The following is a 19,565-nucleotide window of genomic DNA, read 5'->3' as shown; positions in this document are numbered from 1 at the left end:
ATTATTTTGTTGTGAGGACTATTCTTTGTATTGTAGGATGTTGAACAGCATCTCTAGACTCTACCTACTAGATAACAATTGTACTTTACCAGTTTGAACGACCAAAAATGACTCCAGGGATTGTGCGATGTCCCCCAGGGAGCAAAATAATTCCCCATCAAGAACTGCTGGTCAAGATTATCTCTAAAGTAGAGACACTTTGGAAGGAGAGGCTCTGGATTTCAGTTCTGGCTTGCTCATTTTTTCCTAACAGTGTGACCTTTGGCAGGTTACTTAACCTCTGTCTGCTTTCATATCCTAACTGTGAAATGGGTTGCTTATCTTTATGTAGGGTGGTTTTGAGGCTCTATCCAAACCATGTGGCTCTTTGTTTCCCCAGCAGTTGGCTTCTTAAGGAGTTAGTTAGCCATTATTCTCTGATTATGTACCATGTGTTAATAGAACTTATACTTCTTCCTCGATTTAGTGATCTTTTATCCATACTAGACTTTACTGTGTTTTGAATTTTAATTCTCTTCTTCAGGATGCATAGTCAGGGTATATAATAGCAAACTTAATAATCAGCAACATTCTTTTTTTTTTTTAATTTAAAGATTTTATTTATTTATTTGCACAGAGAGAGAGAGATCACAAGTAGGCAGAGCAGCAGGCAGAGAGAGAGGAGGAAGCAGGCTACCTGCTGAGCAGAGAGCCCAATGCGGGACTCGATCCCAGGACCCTGAGATCATGACCTGAGCCAAAGATAGAGGTTTAACCCACCGAGCAGCAACATTCTTATACAAAGTTTTCCTTATATAATAGTAATAGCAACAGCTAGAGGTAAACTTTTGGAATTGATTCTGGGGAAACTACTGGGGGAAATTAATTATAACACATGATTAAGAGATGAAATAAAACTAGTGCAGCAAGGACTAGGGTTCACGTGAGATTTTAGGTTGACATACCACACAGACTGGAGCAAATATCAGGCCAGTAAACCAACAACAAAACCACCTGTGTTTAAGATGGGAAGCTCATCAGCCTTGATATTTTCTTTGGAAGAAAAAAGACTTTAGATTTCATGGTCTTTTAAATATTTTTTGCCTTAGATTTGTTTTTAAACTTGGCATATAATTTTCATACCATTCTGTGATATTGTCTTGCCTTCATTCTCAAAATGTTTCTTGCATTATTCCTTTTTTTACCTTCACTTTTTGATTATAGATTAAATATGCCATTGATGGAGAAAGGAAAATACCAACTTTGTTTGTAGAGGAGAACATACTATTTTTCTTTGTCTTGTACTCCTTATTTAAAGTTTTAATAGCTCTGTTCTTTCTGTATCTGTGATAAAGCCCCTGAATCAAGTTCTGCTTTAAAATATTAAAAAGACTTTTTGTATTGTTGAGTTTTTAAACTGTTTTTTTTTTTGCATCTGCTAATAATATGAGAGAATCATCTGTCATATACTAATTTTGTGAGCAACCCTTTTATTCAGACTTGTTTATGGCCTTAAAATTCAATTAAATTTTTCCTATAAAGGATAATATAATTGTCAAGTGACTTTTCAACAGTATAGGCTGTAAATTGTGTTCTGTCTTTTGCTTCTTGATGCTGCTGAGATAGAAAACTTAATGCTTCTTTTTCATAGAAAAAATGTTGGAACTTTATATAACTAAAAATATTTGAGATATTTTTCCTGGAAAGATACTGAATAAAAGATAATAAACTTATGCTTGTTTACCACGCTATTTCTAATGTTGAAAAAGAAATGAAATAGTCCCTAATTACCCCATCTATCAGTTTAATTAGAAATGTGTTAACATGTTCTATAAAGAAAAATTTGTGATTTTATGTCTAGGTAATCAAAAATGTATGACCTTATAAATATAATACTCATGTAAAACACACATCCGGCATGTTTCTCTGACTGGTACTAGAACCTAGCCAAATGATTAATTCATGAGTACTTTCTGTTATGATCTGTATTATCCACCATTTGCCATTTTCTCTTTCTTGTTGGTGTTTGTTGTTGTAGGTACCAGCAGACAGGTGTTAGGTGGCTGTGGGAATTGCACTGCCAGCAGGCAGGAGGAATTCTGGGAGACGAAATGGGATTGGGCAAGACCATTCAGATAATTGCCTTCTTGGCAGGTCTGAGCTACAGCAAGATCAGGACTCGTGGTTCAAATTACAGGCAAGTGCTCCTCTGCAGACTGTCAGTCTGTGGAGCTCAATTAATATTTCATCAGATGTATTGCTGTGGAGGAGGGTCTTGTGAATTATTGATGACATTTCAATTACAATATTCCTTTAATTCTTTTAGTGGGGGACATCAAAGGAAAATTTTTACGAGACAATGGAGCTGTAGGGCAGGAGAAATTAAACATGTAACACTTTTAATGAATTCCAGGCATTGATGCTTCATTTTGCAGATGAGCCCCACTAGATATTTTGGGTCAATACAGTGTCTAAGGTTAGCTTCTACAAATGGATTGTTTACAAACTCAATTATGTTAATATCGATAGTTTACACAATATGGAATTTTAAATTGGGCATAATACCTTTAGTTCCATTTATTAAATTTTACATTAAAATATTTGTTCTGGCAGGAGACCAGGTAAGCATTACAGTAAGTACAAAGTCTCTTCCTGGGGAAAGTTGGAGCTCTGGAGAAGCCATTCTCCTGAATTTCTTTTATAATCATTATGTGTGATAGCATTTATAGATAGTGGTAGTGGCTCTTTTTTTTTTTTTTTTTTTTGGTAACATGAAATTGTCTGCTCGCTATGCTTCTCTCTCCCTCTCCAGTCTTCCAGAATTTTATATCAACCCTAAAGCCAGAGCCTAAATGATTGCCTAAAATGATGGAAAATTGTTTAGATTGTGATCTTTGTTCTCTTTAGGAATTTAGTTGAATTATTAAAGCTGTGATATTCAGAAAGAATCAGCATTTAGATTGTGTAAGTTCAGTATGTTGGGACTGAACTATTTTATCGTGAAGTACAGTGAGCATTTATTTCCATACTGAAGCTGTAAATCGGCTTTATGTAAGTCAGCATTGGTAAAACTAATATGAGGTGAATTATATAGGTTATTTAATCTTGAACCCAGATAATCTGAGAGCTCCTTGGATTCCAGTAGGTTTATCTAATGAATAACAGCAGTGTATTTACGAGATGGCTTATGTTGTAGCAACCTCAAATACAATATAGGGTTTGGAGATACCTTTAACAGTGTGCTGTGCCTGAAGTCAGCAACCGCAGAAAGTGACTGTCCTGTAACATGGGTTTAGCTCCAGAGAAATGTTTAGTATGGAGCCAAATGCAAACCATAAACTATTGAGTATAGAATTTTTTTTCTTTTTTGATCTTCAGTAGTGCTCTGTTTTTATTCCTTACTTTTCCATTAATTTAAAAGATCACAATTCTCATGAGTATTTAAAGTTCTAGACTATTTTGGGAATATTTTACATGATGTAGGAAAGGGAAAAAAGCATTTGAAGCTTTTTAAAATACCGTATTTTTTGTTATTACATGGAAGTTGTATTGAAGCAGAGGTTTTCCTTCAAATATTAGAATTCTACTGCATATTTTGTTTGGAACTGTGAAAACAGCCCAGCCCAAGGGAAAAGTCGGAGCTGAAAATGAGCATTTAGTGTTTTCTTATCTATGAATGTCCTTAGTTTAGGATTTTAAAAAGTGCTTTCTCTGTTCTACATAAGCTCTTTGATTGGCTTGGCTCTGCATCTCTACCTGGCTATTTTTTGTTTGTTTGTTTCTTTGTTTTCTTTTTGGATAACTGGAATGCCCCAGGCTGCCCCAGATGGTTTCTAGGACTGTCTTTCTTTCCTTAAATGATTTCTGGGATTTTCTTATTTCCCATCTCTTATCTTTCCTTCCCTTCCTATTATCATGAAACTTGTGCAGAGTCTATTACTGTGGGCCTACGAAAACTCAAGTCATCCCTGCAGTGTAGTTTTGATCTAAAAATTAAAACATGCTCTCCAGAGTGGTGGCAATCCTACTAGGAGTGAAGGCAGGGCTAATAATGAGCAGCAGCTGTAATCAATTAACCATCAATGCTCATATCCTCTTTTCCATAATGAAATAGTGGGGCATGTTGGACAATAGCCCAGATTGTCTTTATTAAAATAGTACTGGTAGAAGTGGCTTCCCAGAATGCAGTATGTGTCAGCCAAACAATCAGGTTCTTTATGAATGGAGGTGTGCTGGGGGAGCTTGGTCCCCTCCACGTCCGTGTGCCAGAGCACATTTTGTAATCACAGTTTTCTCACAATTTTATAACCTGTCCACCTCTGCAACTAGATGAACCTGGAGTTCTTGTCTGTGTTTATGTCCTAAAGAAAAATAGATGAACAGTCAAATGAAGTTCTCAGTGGGCTGACGCGGTTCATTTTGGCTCTTTACGTTTCTCTGAACGCCCGTGAGCTTTAGACTTGGGGCCCTAACTTGTGTTGCATTTTGTGGTCCGTGATCATTGAAACGGTTTAAGTCTCTGGGATACCAAGAAGAAACTTCACTTTAAAGAAGTTTTTTTGGTTTTGTTTTTTAATGTGTTTTGCATGTGTTTTTTGTTTTTTTTTTTTTAAGATTTTATTTATTTGTCAGAGAGAGAGGAGAGCGAGCGAGCACAGGCAGACAGAATGGCAGGCAGAGGCAGAGGGAGAAGCAGGCTCCCCGCCAAGCAAGGAGCCCGATGTGGGACTCGATCCCAGGACGCTGGGATCATGACCTGAGCCGAAGGCAGCTGCTTAACCAACTGAGCCACCCAGGCGTCCCCTGCATGTGTGTTTTTAAAAGAGAGAGATGTGTATTACAATGCACCTGTAAAAGTCTGTACTGGTTTTTGTGCTCCCATTTCATCCTGTGTATACTGCCTTCTCTTCCCTTGGCCATTCATATTATAACGCTGGGTCCCCTGAATTTCATGATGAAATAAATTATTTACCTTTCAAACTTCAGTTAGTAATTTACTAAATGATATCCAAGACTTTAAATTCCTGGTTACAAATAAAGTGGCCTGAAAAAATTAATGAACTTTCAAAGGTTAATATTTTACTTTGTAATTCCTGGTAAGTCCTAGCCTGTGGATAGCAGGATTTCCATCCTGTAGATTGAGGTATTTGACCGATGGAGCTAGTGGCTTGGCCTAAACTCATTAGATAATCAATGCTGATCAAAGATGAAAGGAATTTTAGCCAGTTTTGTAATTGATGCTAATCACTCTAGTACATTTAGCCATTTCTTATGCTCATCTCACTGGTTTTGAGGGTTGGAAAAGGGTGGTTCAGTTGATGTGACTGTTAATGGATTTGATTGCCCCTCCTGTGGTTCAGGAACAATCTAGGTCTGCTCCTAGATTTCCACTCTGTGAAAACCTCCATAGTCTTCTAATAGGGGGAGAATGGCAGCAGTGAAAGGGCATCATAATGCCAGATACGTGTTCAGCTAGGATAAAGTGTTGGCCCTAAATGACACAGCGTGAGTCATCAGTGTAGCAGTTTGCAGAAAGCATGTAATAAAAGAAAAAAAAATGCTATGTAGCTGAATAAAGCATGTATATATATTTATGCTTATTTGAAAGTGACTTTGTTTGTAAATATTTTAAACAGGTTTTGATTGGTTGTTTCCTAATCCCCGCTAAGTGCTTATTGATAATAACTCTTGTTCCCTGTGGATGGTATAAAGAAGCTGGTGCATTTAATCCTTTTAGAAAGAAATATTGTCATGGGAGGGGCCAGACCAGAGTTATGCCATCCCCAGGGAGCTTGAGGGGGCGCCTGCACGGGCCCTGTCCTTTGTGAGGAGCAGGGCCTCCTTGGGAATTCTTTGGGAAGTGTCAAAGTCTGCTGTAGTGAGCCCTTAATATGGAGCAGTGGGCTGGGGCAGTCGCTGTAGTTGAAGGGTGAGAGGCTTTAGAAGTGGGTGGAGGCTTTAGAAGTGGGTGGAGGCTTTTTGTCACATTGGAATACAAGGGTAGCCTCATTTCAGTTATGGCTTGTTTCTGTATTAGAACCTCAGGTATTTTTGAGTTGTGCGGAAGATTATTCTTAATATTTCAAGCACTGTGTGATTTACTCTGAGTGACTTACAAAAAATTTTTTAAGCTCAGAATTTACTGAGCTGTAGCAAAAAAATGAAAATTACCCATGGTTCCCTAACTCAGAAATAATCTCTTTGAACATTATTTTCTAACAACCTTTAAGAAAATGTCTTCATTTAATAAAGCCAATATTCATGAGCTACGTCTTGTGGTCTAGGTATCTGAAGAAGAAGCCATTCCTACCCTCGGGGCTTAGAAAGGATCTAACACACAATTACAATACAAGTGATATGTGTATGGTGGTAGGGTTAGTATGGGGTCCTAACTAGTGTGGGTATGCCGAGGAAGGATCCTTAAACCATTTGGAGAGAGAAAGGAAGACTCTAAGAGAAGCTAGGGGCTAACACTCAAGTAGATGGCAGCTCGGATAAAGGGTAAGAAGGGACAAGGGGAATGCCAAGACATGAGAGAAATATGCACTTTGCTGGGACTGAAGACAGTGCTGGCAGGTGGAGTGCCGAACCACAGAGGCAGGTGTTGGGATGGGGGCAGTGAGACAGGTGAGGCTGAAAAGGTGAGCAGAGGTCAGTCCTTTTGGTCTCATAGGCCAGTTTAAGATGTGTAGATTATTCAAGAACAGTGGGCAGACATTAAAGCCTTGATGTAGTGGGGTGTGGGCTCCTAGGCACAGACAGAAGGATTAGTTACACAAGAAGGACACTTGTTCCACTGTAATAGGGGGAAGGAGGGCAGGATGGTGCAGGTTTAGTCAGTTACCTGTGGTATGCAGTGTATCAGGATATTTTGGCTGCAAGTAGCCAAAACCTTACACTGAGTCAGATATTCCCAAATGTGTGATACATTTAGGAACCTCCAGAGGAAGTGGGCGGTAGACACAGTGTGATCTGCAGCTCAGTGCTGTCATCAGGGACCCAGAGACTGCAGTTTTCTCCCAAGGTCAGTTCTCCTTAAAGTATCAGATGTCCTTGCACTGTAGCCCAACTGCCCCGCAGCCACTGGGTGATATTTCCTTGTTCATGGAGAGACCTAGAGAGAAAACTCTCCTCCAGCCTGCAGTGGAAGTCCTTCCTTCCCTACACTGAAGGAACCGGTTTTACTAGGCCCTGAGTGGGAGAGTGAGTGGTACCAGGCCGGGGTGGGGAGAAGGGGTACTGTGTGCTGACAGCTGTGGATGACCCGAGTTCCTGCTTCTCCCATCTCACCACCGCAGCCAGGCAGTGGGCAGAGTCCCATCAAGTACAAGTGTGGGACAGAAGAGGGGACACCTATACAAAGTCATGGCTCTGTTAGGAAGGAGGGAGAGGGAGAGAGGGATGTTGAGATAGTGGCCACCATGACCAATCTCCCAGCTCTCTGTGAAAGTGAGTTGGAGTGATTTCTGTAAAGTTTTGTTTTTTAAGACTTCTTAGGAGCATTTCTCCAGGTTTTTAAATATTCTTCAAAAGTGATTTTAATGGTTCTGTGATATTCCATCTTATTTAACAAGCCCTTATAATATTTGCTATATGGCAGTGTTGTTCTGAGCACCTTATAGGTATTAACTGAATTAATCTTCATTTAATCCTGTGTGATCGGTACTATTATTATTCCTATTTTAAGATGGGAAGCTGAGGTTCAGAGAGGTTAAGTAATGTGCCCAAGATCATGCAGTTAATGTGGGCAGAGCTGGAATTCAGACCCAGGCAGTGCTCCTAATGACGAGCTTGTGCTGAATTAAAGAAATGGAATGGTTTGTCCAACCCTCGTCTTCATGGATGTTTAGGTAGCGTCCATTTTTCCCACAGTGTAGATAACGCTGCAGTGGGTATCCTGGCACATCAGTGTGTGTTTGGGACTGCTGGGTCAGTGGGGGACTGCCCTTAATACTCTTGCTGTGTTGTGCTCTGCTGCTTTCCACAAGAACAGCGCAGCTGTACTCTTGGTGTGGGCTTTCCAGGGGAAGTGCTCACTGTGATCACCTCCCTCCCTCCGTCCCCGACACACACACACACCATGGAGAAGCGAGCCATGGCAGTTTGAAGACTGATTGTAGACATCGCCACGTCCACTGGTAACCATGTCCCTTTGGGCCTGCCAACCTTCAGAGCACTTCTGTCCTGCCTACTTCCCACAGCTGGGAGGTTGGTGGAAATTGTGTGGTAGAAACTCCTAAGATTCTCCTAGGTTTGAAGAGCTATGTAATATCTTCCCTCACTTAGAATTTGTTAAGTAATTTTTGCTTCATTTTCTTTTATTTTACTCTGGATTTCATTTACTGGGTGTTAACTTCAACAGCTTTTTCTTTACAGAAAATATCAATAAATTTCCACAGCTAGGCTTTTCTATTTCAAGCTGTTACCTTTCTATTTCTTTTCTTTTTTGTTTTTTGGTGGTTATTCATCCATATGCTGTCATTCATGGTTGTGTTTTCTTGGACGTTTTGGGTGCAGGTTCAAGGGGTTGGGTCCGACTATAATTGTCTGTCCAACAACAGTGATGCATCAGTGGGTGAAGGAATTTCACACGTGGTGGCCTCCATTCCGAGTGGCAATTCTACACGAAACTGGCTCCTATGTGCACAAAAAGGTAACACTACAGTACCTCAGTACCTGTTGGTTTGCTTACTTTTAAACTTCTCCACTTTACATATTTTTCCTTTGATCCCTGTATTTCTCAAGTGTATGTTCCTGTGTGCTTTTATGCATTAACTTACTGTTACTGATTTAATTTAGAGCTGTATGTTTTCAAAACAATACGTGAATGTAGGCTTTATCATTCTGACAGTTTATAGTGCCTTGAGACGTGTTTGTTGTCCAACAAAACACAACTGGGCACAGACTGGGCACCACAAGCCTGCTAGCATGAGTGGGACCATACCCTGGGGGCTTCCAGAATGGTTAAGTCATCGGATTTGGGCCATTAGTAGCTTTCCACAGTTTTAGGAAAGTAATGTAATAACTCATCATTGGTAAGTACGTACATTTAACATGGTTTTCAACATATTTTTAATGAACAAAGGAACAACCTCTACAATTATGAGAATTTCTTAATTTGTATTGTTTTTTAGTTAAATTGCTTTGTGTTCTCTGAATCCTTGGTCATCATGTAAGCCTAACCACTATATTTTGAAAGTTGGATTTCTTCACTTATTTGTAGTTTTAGTCACCTGATTAAAAAGGAGGTTTATTTGTGCTCAGATGGGTAGCATGGAGAGATTGTATTATGCTTTTTAAATTTTCAGCTTTGACCATCCGGACTGTGAGCTGTGTGAATTGCCCATAAGCGTTTGCTGAATAGCTGATAATTACACTTCTTCCCTGTGGGTTTGCAGGTTACTTTTTTGAGATGAAGTGGTAGTTTGTTATGAGTTCTTTCTTTCCCAAGTCTTTGGAGTTCTTGAGTGAGCCTTGTGTACCCCCACAAGAGCAGTGTGCCTGAAAAAGCTGCTGAATGTTTGCCTCACTGAGTTAGACACACGTGAGCCCCTGAACTCCATTGTTTCTGGAGTTTGACCCAGTACCCCTTTCCTCCAAACTCCCATTTTATTTACGATTATGAGTAAATGGAACTTTCGATAGAAGTGAATCAGGAGTGTCTGTAATTGGGTAGCTCAAGTTCGGTGAGGTGGAATCTTGCTTATACTAGCTGCTGTTAAAGCCAAGTGACTTTGTCCCGAATTTTAAATGATAAATGAAAAACAAACTGAGTTAAAGTAATGAAGTAGGGTTAATGCTGTGATCAAAATGAAACAAAACAGTGATTTTTAACAGCAGAAAATAACCATTTTGATTGTTTTTCTTGTCAAACTAAATGGTTGTAACTATCTTTTTGAACACCCTTATTAAATGTTTTTGATGCCTTTTTTCACTTCCATCATCTGTTGACATTTCTTAATGTTTTGTGTTGCAAAATCCAGCAGGATTCCTTACTTGATGTTTCTCTTGAAAAGGCACATTTTTCATAGGTTCTCTTTATCTTTTTATTTTCTTTTGGGCTACTGAAGGGTATATATTCAGTTTCACTTTTATCATAGCTTACCTACATTTCCTCTTTTATTATAACCTGAAAAACTATCTTCATGTAAACCAAATGTCTCTGTTGGTGCCTTGCTTCCTTGTTTGGAGGGTAGAGCTTTGGAGAAGAGATGCTTCACTTCTTCGCAGGGATTCCATCTTCTGAGGTTGTTTTGTGCACACAAGCGCATGTATACATGTGATTTTTCATAATTTTGTTTGATGCTTTACAATTTGCTAAGGACCTTAACTTGAAGTTTCTTATTTAACTTTTGAGGAAAAGCAGTAGATGTGTGTTTTTCCTCTGACCCTTAATTAACTCTACTGTTTCTTTTTTTTTTTCTTTTTTTACTAACATATAATGTATTATTAGCCCCAGAGGTACAGGTCTGTGAATTGCCAGGTTTACACACTTCACAGCACTCACCATAGCACACACCATCCCTAATGTCCATAACCCAACCACCCTCTCCAACCACCGCCCCCAACCCTCTTGTTTCTTTTTCATTATAAAGAATCCCAGATCTCTGAATATGTAATTTGTTATGCAAAAGACCAAAAAGATGTTTGTTTGCATCTTAAAAACCATACTCTCGACTTAGAAACACAGTTTATTATTTATTATTGTTAATGTCAGTTTATTATTTGTGATGAGGATATTGAAAATACATTAAATCCTTTGCATAGACCTCATTAGTAACACTTCCAAGATCAGAATTCCAGCTGCTAGATTAAAAAACCAAAGTGACATTTGATACGTTTTCTCATTCCTTTTAATATTTGTTCTTGAAGATCTTTGTTACCACCCCTGCACACCTGTTGACTTGCAGATAATGTGTTAGATTGCAGTTAAATACATTTTTAAAATTCATATCTCAAATATTCTGTCAGTGTCTGTCTGATCTCAACCCAGCATCTAATGCCTGACTTCCTTTCTGTCCTTATCAGCTAGGATTCTTTTTCTCCATGGGGGAGCTTTCTGTGCCCCCGGGCCTGTCCAGATAACGGCACTTTGGCATAGGGACCTTCAGTGCTGGAGAAAATATGGAAGAGAAGAGAATTTCTCTTTAGAAAACTTGAAAGTACTGATTCAAGAATTGTTCTGCTTATCATTCAAGTAGATTGTCTTTATTTTCCTAATGATTTGTTGTAATTGATATGACATAAAATTTTGAAAATTAAAGTTTCCATTTAGAGCACAGGCATCAGATGATCAGTTTCTGAATGGAGCGCATCCGTCATTCTTCCTTACATTGCCTTTTAGCTTCCCACCTCTCACCACATGACCCTGTATTATCTTTGTTAATACTCTCTTTGATTGACAGCGTAATTTAGAATTATCAAATGTGAACCCAGCAACCATGCAGAAAAATATGTGGCTGGTATTTCAGCCAAACAATCAAATCAGATACAGACATTTTCAGTCTTCTGGATCTTCTTTTAATGGTCAATTGAAATCTCATTTCATAGGAATCTAAGATTTTTCTTTTTCTCATTATGTTTTGTGATCCCTTTTTTCTAACATAGAGAAACTTGATATGTGAGTTAACACTTATTTGTTGAGTAACTATAAACATGACATTGCATTTGTGTTGTCATTGCATTGCATTGTATTTGAGGCTGTTAGGGCTCCAAAAAATGGTTATGGTGTTTTTAACTGACCTTGAAAATCTAGCCATTTTCTTGGGGAGAGAAAATGCCTGAAAAGATAATAAAAGAAGGGAGTTTTGTGGTACTTATGCCGTAACTCACAGTGGATGGTGGCATCTTTAGCTACTGTGTTATGAAGTTTATTTAATTATTAAGGACCCTTTTTTCAGTTTTTTGGAAGATGTTTAATGAGAAATGTCTTGCTTGTATTTTGAAACAGTTGTCACTTTGTCTCTCCCACCTTTCCCTGCTGTATCCTACAGATATAGTAATTCTGTGGAATATTTGTGATAATTCAAAGAGTTTTATCTCATTTTGACAAACTCACGGCATTTAGAGGGAATCGCAACAATAGCGTAAAGGTTTCAAAGCATAGCTTTTGTCATGACCAGACCCGGGTTTGAATGGTAAAGCTTTGTGACCTTGGGCAAATCACTTAGCTTCTCTGAGCCTAGATTGGTCTCCCAAAAAATTAGTATTTTTGGTAATTTTGTGAAGGGTTGTTGAGGTAATAGGTATGCACGAGAAGCTTAGTGTCTCAGGTAATTCTTCTACTCATTCATTTACTCAAGTAATTCTTACTGTTAGAAACAAAGAATGTTGTAGACCCATTCTTCTGTGGTAGTCTGAAGAGAAGATGCTCTGCTGTTGCTGACTGATTCGGTATAAATACTCGCTAAACTGAAGGTTCACACTTGCTTTATCAAACACGTTCGCAGGCGTTCCTGTCTAGACCTTTTTTTCTCAAATCCAGATGGATTTGGCCCCAAATGGAAACAATGAAATAGCATGTTGAAGTTCTTTTGGCGAAACACAAGTTGTGATTCAAACACAAGCTGTTTGATGAAACTGCCATCACGTGTTCTTTAAAAAGGCCCATTTTGGGGCGCCTGGGTGGCTCAGTGGGTTAAACCGCTGCCTTCGGCTCAGGTCATGATCTCAGGGTCCTGGGATCGAGTCCCGCATCGGGCTCTCTGCTCAGCAGGGAGCCTGCTCCCTCCTCTCTCTCCGCCTGCTCCCTCCTCTCTCTCCGCCTGCTCCCTCCTCTCTCTCTACTTGTGATCTCTCTCTGTCAAATAAATAAATAAAATCTTTAAAAAAAAAAATAAAAAAAATAAAAAGGCCCATTTTTCTGGAACACTAGAGTCAAAGGACTTGACTTTTTAAAGAGCTGGAAGGGGGGCGCCTGGGTGGCTCAGTGGGTTGAGCCGCTGCCTTCGGCTCAGGTCATGATCTCAGGGTCCTGGGATCGAGTCCCGCATCGGGCTCTCTGCTCAGCAGGGAGCCTGCTCCCTCCTCTCTCTCCGCCTGCTCCCTCCTCTCTCTCCGCCTGCTCCCTCCTCTCTCTCTACTTGTGATCTCTCTCTGTCAAATAAATAAATAAAATCTTTAAAAAAAAAAAATAAAAAAAATAAAAAGGCCCATTTTTCTGGAACACTAGAGTCAAAGGACTTGACTTTTTAAAGAGCTGGAAGGGGGGCGCCTGGGTGGCTCAGTGGGTTGAGCCGCTGCCTTCGGCTCAGGTCATGATCTCAGGGTCCTGGGATCGAGTCCCGCATCGGGCTCTTTGCTTGGCGGGGATCCTGCTTCCCTCTCTCTCTCTCTGCCTGCCTCTCCATCTACTTGTGATCTCTCTCTGTCAAATAAATAAATAAAAATAAAAATCTTTAAAAAAAAAAAAATAAAGAGCTGGAAGGGAGTCAGGAAAAAACATAAAAATTAAAGTAGAAAAGGGCCACATGGTCCCTCAAGCATCCTAAATATTTCAAACCCATTCCAAGTACACAAATTACAACACAAAGTGATGTAATTCCTATTAACTTCAGAGACGGTGTATACACCTGATACAAGAAATGATAGATGCTATGCTTGTTCTGTGAGGTATATTGTAAAATTATGTTGCTGGAGCCCTTTTTTTCTTCATTGTCAGCACAAATCCTTGTTTATTAAAGATTTAGCTTGAAGGAAATTTTAATTAATTACAGGTGCAGTAAATCCTGCCTGGGAAGCTGCCGTGCTGTGTTTACCGTGAATGGCCTTCATGTGCCTGTGCTCCACTCCGCTCTCCCCGCTGCCTGACAGTGTGATTTATGGCTGTTGTTTTCTACCAGTCCACTGTTTGCCCTCTAGGAGGGATTGGTCTCCTGAGCCTCCATAATAACAGCAGCACTTTCACAGACATCTTTTAATGACAACAGCACTGCATTCAGTAAGTCAGGCTAATTGCAGATGTACCCTATTAATTGCAAAAACTAGGAGAGGTTACATATTTTACAAGCTTTTAATTTGAAACCACCCGAGATGATTTGTCTTAAGTGTTTGGATAGAGACGTCCATAATATTCAACAATTCGCCATTATTGAAACTCTAGTCTAGGCAGTTATAGAATTCTGAGATTGAATCAGGTGAAAACAAAAAATCTTACATGGTGTTTTTTACCCAGTGGCTGTTAAGTGGAAGTTACATTTTCAATAGGACATTTAAAAAAAATTTCTTATGCTTCTTATAAAAGTCTTTTTGATTTTTACTCATCATCATACATCTTTCTGAGTATGGTAGGAATTAGTGTATTTCTGTGGCGTAACATTGTAGAATTTTCCCAATAAACTTTAGTCCTTATTGAACATGCAGAAGAAGGTGACCACAGTGCCAGTGGTGTGTATTTGAGAGGGGTGGCATCTCATTTGTTCTCCTGTGGTGAAGTGACATCCAGAATCCAGCTTGGGGTGGCATTCCTTGGCGGGGTTTAAGGGAATGGCCATGGCGAGTCTTTGCGTCCAGCAGTTACAGGAGTTCAGGGTCCCAAGCAAGTGGACCCCCATTTGTAGGGCTTGTCTGTAACCCAGTGGACATTTTATAAACGTGGGTGGTAATATGACCCCCTTTGGTTGTGAAGCCCCAAACATTGGTAGTTGTTTTCATCCCCCTCTTGTCTCTGTGTACGCACAGAGTTCCAGGTCTAGAGGGGAGTTAGGCACGGACATTCTCGGTTTCAGTCTGCTGCCTTCTTGGGTCCTAACTGCTTCATGAGTTCTAATAGCCACTGCTCTCTTGGTGGGGAAAATGAGGGTAGAGTTGGTGGCAGCTGCCTGTCCCCAGTCTCAGTGGGAAGTTGAGATGCAGAAGAGCTCTTAGGATCAGCTCTGGCTTCTGAAAGTCACGGGACTTGTGGAATGAGGCGATCGAGGTGGTGCAGTGTGTCTTTGGACAGCCCACTTTCCTACATGCACACTGGTAGCTGTGGGGGGGCCGGTGGTGGTAGATAAGCAGTGTAGTCAGGGCGAAAGGGAGAGAGGTGAGTCCCAGGAGAAACCTGTCTCTGTTTTTGGAAAGCTGTGAGCCCTGAGGTTTTTACTGTGCATTCACCATAAGGTACAGAGTTGGGAAATGGTTAGTCAGGTGTGGTCTTCAGTGTAGGACTGTGCAGGCATTGAAAACCGTGAATAGGGGCGCCTGGGTGGCTCAGTGGGTTAAGCCGCTGCCTTCGGCTCAGGTCATGATCTCGGGGTCCTGGGATCGAGTTCCGCGTCGGGCTCTCTGCTCAGCGGGGAGCCTGCTTCCCTCTCTCTCTCTCTCTCTCTCTCTCTCTCTCTGCCTGCCTCTCTATTTAAAAAAAAAAAAAGAAAAGAAAAGAAAACCGTGAATAGGACAGCAAAGTAGTAGTCAAAGTAGTAGTAGATAATACAGCTCTCCCTGTCGAACCTTTGATGTGTACTGGGTATCGTAGTTTTATGAACTGGGAAGTTTTGAGTGTGTTATGACATGAGAAAGTAATTTCTCCCACTTTGTTTTTCTCTTTCAAAAATTTTTTGGCTCTTATTACACCCTTTTATAACTCTGTTGAGTTAAAAAAAATATTTCAGTCCTAGTTTATTAACATATTAAAATCATTTTTGAAGATGTTGAATTTTTTAAATTTGTATAATTGTAATTACATGAACTACTGTGTTAGGTTTCTTGATATTTCGCTCTTATATTACTGTGATGAGCCTTATTAGGTTAATATACAGCTAGGTTTCATTTATAAGTAATGGATCTCTGCTAGGGAGTACACGTGTGTGTTGTGCCTGTTAGTTTTGGAAACAGGGTTCTGTTGGCCTTATAGTAACGCATTGAAATGCGTCCTGTCTTTTCCTGCATTTTGAGATAGGTTAAACAATGGGATGGATTTCTACTTTGCTCATGAAACCCTTTGGGTCTGGTTGGCTTTTGGTGAGAAGAGCATACTGTCTTTTTCAAGTTCTTCAGTAATTGGTCTGATCGGTTTGTCTCATTTTTCTTGGGCCTATTTTGGTACTTTATTATTATTATTTTTGAACAGTTGTCCTCTGTCAAAGTGTTCAGGGTTTTGGGATTAGCTCACTAGTGGTAGTGGAGAGAAGACACATTTATGTAGTGTCTCCATCTCGGTTCTGCTCTTTCGACATTCTCATGCTCTGTGTCTGAGTCTGCTCTTTGGGCTGACTTGACAGATCTTTGTTTTATTTGATTTTTTCAGTGGGCTGTTTCATTTTATGGTTTTTCAGTTCTGCCAGTTTTGTTTTTTTAGGGTCCACTGAGTTTTGTTTTTATCTTATTCTCTCATTTTCCTTTTTTAGCAGGTTGCGCTGACTGACTGTTCCGCCTAAGTTTAACGTCAGTGGCGTGCGAAGAATGAGTGTTCTTTGTGTGGTCAGAAACTGCTGATACTATTAAAAGGAGCTCGGGGATGGTGGTGCTCACATCATTTGTATCTTAGTTTTGACCTCTTGTTTTCTTTAATCTTACTTTCTCTCTTCTGGTCTGTCAAACTCTGGGAGGCTGTGCCGGGTCCCCTGCCGGCTGTGGATGTCCTGCTTCATCAGCACAGCTCTGACGGCTTTGCGCCCCGGGTTTGGTACGGGGCTCCTTCTCCGGTGTGCACGGTCTCCTTTAAAATATAAAATATCCCTCTTTTTTTCTGTTCAGTTCTTTCTGTCTGCTATTTGTATTTCTAGTCCTGCCCCATTTCTTTTTGTGTTTCTTGGGTAACCCCCATATTTTCAGCTTTCAGTGCCAGGCTCGTTTGGGTCTAAGGGTTGGGCCGTGTGTACCCACGGGAAAGTCTCGTTGCTAATAACCCACTGTCATTGTGGAGACTCCTGGTACATTTCGTCTGAAACCAGCGATTATATTTTCTATTTTCCTGATTTTTTTCTATTTTCTATTACTTTTTTCCCCTAGAGTGGTTTGACAGTTCTACAGTCTGTTTCTTTTCTTGTATTCATGTGGAAGTAGCAGCTGTGGATCAGTAGATGGGCTTGTTTTTTTACAAATATAATCCAACCTGTTTTTCTTTCACAGTTAAAAAGTGGACAGTGTCTGTCATCTCTGCCCCTTTCTACCCTTGGACAGGGCGGGATTTTTAGTACATGTATTTCTCCTGTTGTTATTCAAGATTTTGTTATACTAAACTAGAATTATAGTGGCACTTAAAAATATATCCCCCCCCTTTAAAAAAAGATTTTATTTATTTATTTGAGAGAGAATGAGTGAGAGAGAGCACAAGCAGGGGAAGGGGCAGAGGGAGAGCAGACTCCCATCTGAGCTGGAGCCTGATATGGGGATCAGTCCCAGGACCCTGGGATCATGACCTGAGCCGATGGTGGACACTTAACCAACTGAACCACCCAGGTGTCCCCAAATATATCCCTCCTTATATTTTAGATTTATTCTTAACGGTTTCGTTAATATTTAAAGCAATGTTTAAACATTTACTTACTGTTTTAAAACAGATTTCCTTGCTTTCCAAAGTGGAGCATTCCTACAAAATCTTTTCGTACCCTGAAACGGCTTGAAGTGAAGAAGCACTTATCATTAATTTATATGGAAAAGTTCTTGAGCGTTCCCTACCCAAATAGTAACCTCTCTTAGGCTTTTCTGATACCTTAGGATACGTCTTGCTAACACGCACAAAATAAATCGGATAATGCATAGATGCTTATAGATCCGTTTCAAAGCTACGGCGCTTGCTGCCCAGATGCTGAGTGTAGTTCTCAGGGAAGGAGCTTGGTGGCGCCCCTCTCGTGCTCGGGGCGTGGGCTGCCTCTATAAAGGCTCGCTGTACAACAAAGACGGAACGCTGCTTTTGCTTTTCACCTTTTTTATAAAAGTGAAAATCTTCTTTGGCTTTCTTTGGGTCGGCAAAAACGGGTACTAATGTAGGTCTTTTGTAACCGCGAAGAAGCTAACTGAACTTTGGAAAAGCAGAGGATACCTGTAATATTTGAAGAACTGGTGTACATATTACATGTAATTTACCCTTAAATTTTTTTTTCTTTCACCGTTAGGTATGAGGCAGCATTGCCTGATACTTAGTTAATACTAGCTTTGCAGTTAGCTGCCCGTCTACGTTCACATCATGACTCCACCATTTACCAGCTTTGTGACCTGATATATTATTACAGTCTCCCCCCGTAAACCAGAGGTTCATAAGGACTCTGTCCTTTTTCAGGGAGTTGCTGGGAGTGCTCTGTCTGCAGTGAGCATTTGGGGCCTGGGAGCTCTGCGGTCTGCTGTTCTGCAGAGTGCTGTATGTTCTGGGCACACTTTCTTCTGTCCTTGGAAAGGGACCGTGTTCTTTCAGTGACCACACCTGGCTGGATATATCGCGTACTATACCTGGCCTCTCTCTGGCTGCTTTATTTTCTGTTTTTGCCTGTCTGGAGGTAGAATTTATTTTTTCTGTCAAGCATGACTGCTAGTTTGGATCAGTGCAGAATTCCGGGGTCATTCCCCTACAATTATGGAAAGTCTGTCTCTTTGCTTTCTGACAGTTTAGTGTAACAGAAGAGGTGTCCAGCTCAGGTGGAGTCTTTTTCCTCTGAAGGGAATCTTCTGTTTTGTTCTGACTAGAAGCTACAGCATTTTCTCTTTACTTTTGGAATTCTAGTAGGTATATTCCTAGGGATAGGTCTTTTTTCAGTGTTTCTCCCTGACACTCCATTACTTTTTGCTCTATAGACTCCTGTTTCTCCTCAGAACTTTTTTCTGTCTTTTAAAAAAAATCATTGTTCTTATATCCTTTTCTATTCTCTCCTTCTGGAATTCATGTTCTGCATCAGTACAGCGCCTGAATTTGTCTTTCTGGTCTCTCTGGCTTTTCTCTCATTTTCTTTTTCTGGTTTTAAAATAATAAATCACTTCCCATCTATCTTGTTGTTTTAAGTTTAACAAGAATTGACACAAAGGATATTTTAGAAAAATAAATATTGGGTAAGTGTTTACTTATTGTAACTTTTTCTAGTTTTCTTTTGAGGGCCCTCCTCCTTAAGTAGATCTAGTAGTCAGTGATTACAGAGTAACGAAACATAAACTTCCAGTGCTGATAATGTATAGTTGTAATTGTATGTATTGTGATTGTATACATATTTTAAAAGTGCATTAGATTACATCATTGAAAGATTACTATTTAAAGAATCATGCTCATTTAGTTTATTTAAAGGAGCTTATTTAAAACTGGTTTTACCATTTTATCATCATTTTAGGAGAAACTAATTCAAGATATTGCTCATTGTCATGGCATTTTGATTACTTCTTACTCCTACATTCGGCTGATGCAAGATGACATTAGTAGGCATGACTGGCACTACGTGATCTTGGATGAGGGACACAAAATTCGAAATCCAAACGCTGCTGTCACCCTTGCTTGCAAACAGGTATGAGCTTTTATAACAAGGGAGATTTCCAGGTGGAAAATAGTATTTAATTGAGAATAAACTCTGGTAACACACTTATTGACTCTTGTGCCTCTGCATAAGGAATTTGAAATACATGTTTTGCCTTAATGCAGAAAATTCTTTATTCTTGCCCATAATCATGGTTTTAAAAAATTCAAA

The 19,565-nt window shown here is 39.9% G+C and overlaps 1 protein-coding gene across 4 annotated transcripts in view; it reads left to right on the top strand.

The window, feature by feature from the left end:
• Positions 1–19,565, top strand: part of ERCC6 (ERCC excision repair 6, chromatin remodeling factor) — a 71,878-nt gene that overhangs the window by 30,677 nt on the left and 21,636 nt on the right. For all 4 annotated transcript variants that reach the window (XM_047702180.1, XM_047702178.1, XM_047702176.1 and 1 more), the window contains 3 exons: positions 2,018–2,176; positions 8,497–8,632; positions 19,215–19,385. In XM_047702180.1, coding sequence (XP_047558136.1) covers positions 2,018–2,176; positions 8,497–8,632; positions 19,215–19,385 — 466 coding nt within the window. The remainder of the gene's footprint in view (positions 1–2,017; positions 2,177–8,496; positions 8,633–19,214; positions 19,386–19,565) is intronic.

The sequence above is a fragment of the Lutra lutra genome, chromosome 14, assembly GCF_902655055.1.
Source record: "Lutra lutra chromosome 14, mLutLut1.2, whole genome shotgun sequence".
In the NCBI taxonomy this organism is placed as follows: Eukaryota; Metazoa; Chordata; class Mammalia; order Carnivora; family Mustelidae; genus Lutra; species Lutra lutra.
This window is presented reverse-complemented; position numbering and strand designations above follow the sequence as displayed.